Source organism: Schistocerca piceifrons, chromosome 5 (assembly GCF_021461385.2).
Source record: "Schistocerca piceifrons isolate TAMUIC-IGC-003096 chromosome 5, iqSchPice1.1, whole genome shotgun sequence".
In the NCBI taxonomy this organism is placed as follows: domain Eukaryota; kingdom Metazoa; phylum Arthropoda; class Insecta; order Orthoptera; family Acrididae; genus Schistocerca; species Schistocerca piceifrons.
The window spans coordinates 204,331,323-204,339,110 of record NC_060142.1 but is presented as its reverse complement, the minus strand read 5'-3'; the positions used below and the strand labels follow the sequence as shown (position 1 = coordinate 204,339,110).

Sequence of the window (7,788 nt, the reverse complement as noted above, 5' to 3'; positions counted from 1 at the left end):
TCTTCAGGGAAGTAAAGCTGCGAGGGCGGGTCGTGAGGCGTGCTTCGATAGCTCAGTCGATAGTACACTATGCCGCGGAAGGTGAAAGCTGTGGCGTCCCCTCACTCCAACCGCGAGCTGATATTGTCGACGCCGTAGAGCTGCTACTGCCACAGCTCTCGCAGTGGAGTTGAGACACGATGCGCGATGACGTAGGTCCCCGTTGGTGAATGGGAGACAGAAATGCGAACTCGTACGATGGATGCTTCTTCTGATTTAAGATTGATTGATTCATTGCCCGGATATGCAGTAGTTGTTAAATATTATCTCATCCGCATCTTACACACCACCAATTGCGAGGAAACATTGTAATTATCAGTCTTCTCGTACGTTGTTGGCTCGTTGCTATGGAGTTGTTGAACCTGTATGAAGCGAGATCCACAGGTACTATTTGATCACATTGAGTGAACCTACGCCGTAATGTTAAAAAAGAATGTTCAAATGTTCTCTTTTCAATTAATGAAGTAGGTATTTTGATATTCAGATTAAATTGTCCCTGCTGAATAGTCGTGGGTTAATTATCATTGATTAAATCACTTAATAATGTAGTCCACGCTTGATATTTCACTTGGAACGAACAGTTTTTGCCCACTAAATACTTTATAACTTTCGCACCACACGCACGCGCAGTTGGTTGGTAAAGTCAGTTCTATTAAAACTAAGTTTCTTGACAATTACGACAACTTGTCTCTTCAGCCTAATTGTATTATATTCGTGAAGTCGTGTAATTGTGCCCTACTCGAGACTAATTGAATGTAGTCCTTTGATATACTATCCACTCTTCCTTTAGTTTCAACTATTTGAAAGTCAAGTCCAATATTCACTAGTTTCGTCAATAAAGTTCAATTAACCCGTTATGCACGGTTAAACGCGTCTACCAGTTCCTGTCTCTGCTTAGAAAATCAGTTCCCAAAGTTCGTGAATCACGTCACGCAAGAAACACTTCTGAACCAAAAACAATCTCGTCGCGTTCCGTATTCTCAATAACTAAGACAAGAATTGTTCTCGCACTTCTTTACAGGACGAGAGACAGCAAGCGACTTCTTCTGTGAAAGAGTATTGTAATCGCATTGAATTTCTTCGTTGCGCTTACAACTCTCTTCCACATAAAAGTTATCTCTGACTAACATCACCTTGGACTTAGCTTTCAAGATACTAATTGCAATTATCACTTGGATATTTGTCCATTAATTAAATCTGAGGTTTCGTCCTCCTCTTTTCATAACAAAAACACTTAGTGACGTATAATGTTGTTATTATCAAAACTTCTTGGTGTTAGCTTATCGGCAAAGATCTCGTATTTGCCAAGATAACTCTTCCCTAGTTCATATTATGATATTCTGTCTTAATTGAATTTAAGGGGGTCGTTGGGGTGTTATAAAGCCCAGGCTGAGTCATGGTCCGGCATACAGTTTTCATCTGCCGCGAGGTTTCATCTCTGATTGTAAATGTCATACAGCCTTTAATTTCGTGTATAATACACATAAAAGACCTTCAAATGTGCCGGCCGCTTGGGCCGAGCGATTCTGGGTGCTTCTGTCCGGAACCGTGCTGCTGCTACTGTCGCAGGTTCGAATCCTGCCTCGGGCATGGATGTGTGTGATGTCCTTAGGTTAGTTAGGTTTAAGTAGTTCTAAGTCTAAAGGATTGATGACCTCAGATGTTAAGTCCCATAGTGCTTAGAGTCATTTGAACCTCCACATGTATTGCTATGATGGTGTTCTCATTCCACATCTGAGTTTTCTGTCAGCTTCCTATATCACTTACGGTTCCTTAGACAATGCATTACCGATTCCCCGCCTCCATCCTTTCGCAATCCGAGATGCTCCGTCTCTTTAGCGTCGCTGGGATGCTGAACCCTGAACAATCAGCTTTACTTTCTAGTTGTTAGTTAGTACCTTCTGGCGATTTGCCTATCGAGAGGTCCTGAAATGTAGTTGGTGAGAGAGAGAGAGAGAGAGAGTGCACCTCCACAAAACTTGCCCATTCTATAACCAATAGGTAGCAAGACCCGAAAACATACTCGCATCTGCTACGTGGGATTTAGATTTCGAATTCGCACACGACTGCAAAAATTTTGCTTTTCTATGAATTTGACTGCGATATACGTGTATCTACAATCTTAACACGGTTTTGCATCCTATTACGGAATACACCACCCTGTCTGTTTGGATGATTTGGAAATGGGTTCAAGTGACCCGAAAACTAGTCATCAATTAAATAAGAAAATTGAATTTTGTAACTCTGGCTGTTTTCTGCATCAAACTAGTTAACATAGGTTGCTGTCTCGTTATTCATTAATTTGTATGTGTTGGAATACGTGGACAAGTTCGGCATATCGCTAGATTTTTAAATGATTTGTATTCATGGCTTTTGCTAGGAAAGAGACACACACAATGTTTTAATGACTATGTTAATCTATCTTTCTATTTCGAAAAATGAACTCTCCAACTGTGCGATCAGTTTGAAACTGATAACGAGGACGCGAACCAATGACGAAGGGAAAGTCTGAAAAATTCGAATGAGCTGCATAAGCTGAAGTTAAGGGCTGCAAAGAGAGAGCCTCAGCAAAGCTCAAGAATCCGAAGAATCTTCTTCCTTACATACACGCTGAGTACCATGCCTTCTACTAAACACCAGAGGATGAAGTTAACTTATGAAAAGAGAGAATTACATTTCTATAGATAAAGACGAGTAAAGCACAAACTTCAGTGCTGCTAACGAAGAGAGTGTGTCGTTCCGTGAATGTTTCAAAACTGTCCACGTGAAATATTTGCTTCAAAAGTTATTGCAGTGAAAGTGTTGACGTGGAGATTGTTCAGTTCTCTACAATAGGAGTAAGAATATTTTTCTGCCAAAGAAACCACTAAAATGTAAATTGTATCGTGACCTTTATTTTCTACTGTTAACGATATTCTAAGAAGCATAAGCCAATCAAGTTTTCATGTATGCTATTTTGTTAAGTTATATGCATCAAAAAAGGAAGTATATTTTGTGTAGGTGGAGCTTCACAGCTTGTAAGTATTTGAAAAAACTTCATATTTCAACCAGCAGAGCTGCTGATAAATAAATAACGGCTTGCATGGTAATATTATTGTCATTTGTTACTTGGTGTCAGATAACATAAAAATCATCCTGTGTCACCTTCGAGTCGGTACTAAAACACATTACATAGTCAATAGTGATACGTACTAACAGTGATAATCTTCATACACTAATTCCAGCCCGGAGGGGAAAAAGGTGGCGACAGGTAAGCTGCGAATATTATTTAAGAAATTAGCTTATTATGTTACTTAGGTAGTTACATGCGGTATAGTTTGCATTTCTTTAGTTTAACACGTTTTTATTAGATCACTTTCTTGTCCATCTGCCTAGTTCGTACAGATTTTACAATGGGTTTTCAAACTAACTTCCCAATGAACTAGAGACTTGAAATGTTTAAAATAGCTCAAATTTTGATGACAATGCGATATTAACTCGCTTTATTGTTGGTCTGTTCGGTACATGTGGAGGCGGGGTGAAACGGTTGGTAATGCCTGACATGTCAGCTGCCCTACAGGACTGGTGCATTGTGCAAGTAGTATCAGCATGCATTCCAGGCGGTATTGAGTGGACAGGCACAGGCTAGCAGAAAATGGCTCTGAGCACTATGGGACTTAACATCTATGGTCATCAGTCCCCTAGAACTTAGAACTACTTAAACCTAACTAACCTAAGGACATCACAAACATTCATGCCCGAGGCAGAATTCGAACCTGCGACCGTAGCAGTCACGCGGCTCCGGACTGAGCGCCTAGAACCGCTAGACCACTGCGGCCGGCCAGGCTAGCAGAGAAAGGGCAGAAGAGGAGAGTGACAGAGAGAGGGGAAGGGGGATATGTGTGCAACGGGTGTCACACAAATGTACATGTGCTAAGCTGCAGATAGAAAGTTAGTCTGTTTGAAACTAAATATTTAAATAGAAAATAAAATGTTACAAAATGTTCAAAATCATTTGAGAAATTTCGAACACACAAAATTAAAGAGTAGAAAATAATTTTCAAATAAAAATAAATTTTTAATATAACTCGTTTTGAAATCAAACTGCAAAGTATATAATAATTTTTCCTACCACCATACAGTTTCCTAACCACATACAGATAGTCCTGAAAATATGTGCGGATGAATTTTTAATAGGTATGACGGTACTCACAAAACTTATAATGGAAAAACTTGGTATACATGCAATAGAGCAGGGCTTCACAACATACGTGCTCGCGGAGCAAGCTGTGAGCAGCAAGGCGCGAGCACCGAGCAGCGCGAGCACGCTACCCCCACTACCAGACCAGAGCGGAGAGTGGGGAGAGTCACGTGGGACACACAACAGCTGCCGCCAGTCAATGTAAATCCGCGGCCACCTGCAGGGATATCACTCACGAACTATTTCTGTGACAAATGAAACAAATAAAGGAGAATGTACATGTGCCACATAATTTTATTAGCTTAGTGTATGCCTCTACATTCGCATTAATTTGTGAACTGTTACACAATAAAAGCTGTCACTGAAGTGTGGGATTCTCTGTTTTCTTCTACTTTTTGCCCTTTACAATTGCGTCTATGTTCGGAGTAATTGTTCTTGGCATTGTAGGTGCAGCGTGCAGTTTAAATTTCGATCAGACAATGCATTTCTCAGGCGCGTCTTGTTACATTTCATTGCAGAGAACAGTTGTTCACAAACATACATGGAACCGAACACTGATATTATTGTAGCTTCCAGTTTGTGCAAACGAGGAAATCTATCCTGAGGGAAGTGTCTGTAGAATTCCAAAATGTTTTTCTTGTTCTGAAATTTGTCTCTGTATTCTCTGTCACACTGCAGGTCAATAATTTCTGGTTGCAGCTCAGGATGAATCTCTTCAATATTCGCTGAATGTGGAGAGGAGAACAGATCAAAATCACTGTCTAGTCCTGTCAGGTCTTGAAAGCGTCGATCAAATTCTCCCTTAAGGGCAACTAAACTATGTGAATAACGTTCACAGTCTTTGTGAACAATTTGCATGGATGATAATTTAGGAAAATGAGCTAGATTTCCTGTTTCCAGCTGACTCACCCAAAGTGTCAATTTCATTTTAAAAGCTCGTATTCGATCTATGAAATGAGTAATTAGCAGATCTTTACCTTGTAGTGAAATGTTCAAAGCATTCAGATGGCTAGTTAAATCTACTATGAACGCGAGATCACATTTCCATGAAGGCTCTTTCAATTCAGGAAAACACGTGTTATTTATTTCCATGACCATATTTATCTCATCTAATATGCAAAAAAATCGATTTAATAATTCGCCACGACTAAGCCAGCGGACCTCGCTGTAATAAGGCAGGCTACCATACTGGCTTTCTACATCCTCAAGAAAGCTTTTAAATTGCCTGCGTTGTAGCCCACGCTTCCTTATATAACTGGTGGTACGAACAACAACAGTCATCACATGTTTTAGAGTGATACTCTTTGCACATAAGTTTTCCTGGTGGATCACACATTGAACGCGCCTTATTTCATTCGGCACGGTCAGTTTTTGCATTGTCTCCTTCAACAGCGCAACGAAACCTAATTTTTTCCCTGTCATCGCTGGTGCACCGTCTGTAGACACTGAAACTAAATATAATTCCACGACAATCCTATATTTCAACACTTTCTTCAACACTACTTAAAATATCACCTCCAGTTGTAGTGTTCTTCATGGCTACTACAGCGAGGAGTTCCTCCCTCACCTGGAAATCTCTATTAACACCTCTAATAAATATGGAAAGCTGCGCTGTTCCAGTGATATCAACACTTTCGTCCAGAGCTAGAGAATACGCCATAAAATCTTATATTTGCAAGCTGGCTCTGGACGTCGTCTGCCATGTCCTGTATGCGACGCATAATGGTCATGTTAGATAATGGGACAATCCGAAACTGTTCAACTTGAGATGGACACAAATGTTCCGCTGCAACTGCCAAACATTCTTTTATTAAATCGCCATCAGCGAAGGGGCACAGGGATTTTGCTAAAAACAAAGCAATTTTGTAACTCACTCTGAGAGCTGCCTCAGTTGATTTTTCTTTGTCGTCCAGATCTTCTTCGGATAGCTTTCTTTTAAGTTTAATAACTTCCTGTGCACGATCTGGTCCATCACATTGTCCACTTCCGTAGTCTTTCGCGTGGTACGACATATAATGTCGCTGCAAATTAAATTTCCTAAAAGAATTCAGCGTTTTATGACATACTAATCATTTCGCAACACCATCTTTTTCTGTAAACAGATACAATTCCTCCCAATGGGGGTTGAACTGCGAAAGCATGGTTGGGGTTACACAACGGCGACTTGACATGATTCTTAATCAGCGAAGTGACTGTTAGAGCTGATCGTAGTACTTTAAACGTTACACAGTCTGCGCGAATTCAATAGGCACACTGTGGCCCTATTCAAACGTGCGCGCGCATTTCCCCTCCCTCCCCTCCCCCCCCCCCCCCAACTCCACGACCTTGCACCTGCTCGCGAGCACGTGCCTGAGCAGACGCGAGTACTCGCGCTCAAAAGCGGCCAGTTGTTAAGCCCTGCAATAGAGAATAGTTAGGTGGTGAACTACTTATGTATCAATTACGTATTGCACTCGCCCCAGGTATTAAAAATTCACAAAATCAAGTACTTCTCATAGGTAAAAATGACATTAGGGAAAAATATTTGTTTTGACGTCCCCTACAACCTCCCAGAGTTTGTCGGTTTAAATACTTTTCACCCTGTATATTGATGACAGCCTCTGTATCTGAGCTATTGCTTTGTACGCCTCTAGAACTAGAATCGAAATAGCTATTTCCCGCTGTCCGGGTTAATAGTGAGGCCTTGCCGGGTGTTGCAGGTGTGGTTCCAGAACCGGCGCGCCAAGTGGCGGCGGCAGGAGAAGATGGAGGCGGCGCGCCTGGGGTTGGGCGAGCTGCCGGGCGGCTGCGGCGTGCGCGCCGGGGGCGGCGCCGGCGTGGGCGTCGGGGGCGGGCCGAGCCTGGCGCTGCCCGTCGACCCGTGGCTGGCGCCGCCGCTGCTGTCGGCGCTGCCCGGCTTCCTGGCGCACCCGCACACCGGCTACCCCAGCTACCTCACGCCGCCGGAGCCCGCCCCCGCGCCGGCCCCCGCCTCGGCGCCGCGGCCGCCGGACCCGCGCTCCTCGTCCATCGCCGCGCTGCGCCTCAAGGCCAAGGAGCACGTCGAGTCCATCTCGAAGGGCCTGCAGATGGTCTAACAGTCGCCGAGTGGCGAGGCCCCGCCGGCGACGTCGCCGCTGCGCTCGGACGAAGCCGGGACCTCGCCACCGCCGGCGCGCCCCGATGGCTGCAGCTAATGCCGCACCCGCCGTGCCCCTACCCCTGCTGCCGACCCGCACCCGGATCCGGCCCGCCCCTGCTGTCGCCGCGGGGCGACCGCCACTCACCTCTGCCGCCCCCGAGCTACTAAACCGAGAGCAGTTACACCACGAACTCTGTGTGACTCGTCGCGAAGTTTCAGTGATTTTCTTCGTAACTACGGCCATTGACGCTACAATTAAAAAACAAAAACACAGAAGCTGGTTTCTGCCTCTTTCCTTTGGGAAAACACCAGTCTCTGAAGTTCAGCGATCAGTGTGCCTGCCAAAATCCGGGTTTGACACCTAGAATCGTCAAGAACATTTCCTCGATGAGAGAACTGGAACATTGTCGTTTAGCTGCTCAAGATAGTTGGGTGATTATACAAAATA

The 7,788-nt window shown here is 43.8% G+C and overlaps 1 protein-coding gene across 1 annotated transcript; it reads left to right on the top strand.

The window, feature by feature from the left end:
- The first annotated feature begins 4,241 nt into the window (after window positions 1–4,241).
- Window positions 4,242–7,296, top strand: LOC124798891 (retinal homeobox protein Rx-like). The gene is made up of 2 exons (XM_047262423.1): window positions 4,242–4,307; window positions 6,919–7,296. Exons 1-2 carry the CDS (start codon window positions 4,242–4,244, stop codon window positions 7,294–7,296), a joined length of 444 nt encoding a protein of 147 aa, XP_047118379.1.
- Window positions 7,297–7,788: the final 492 nt, after the last annotated feature.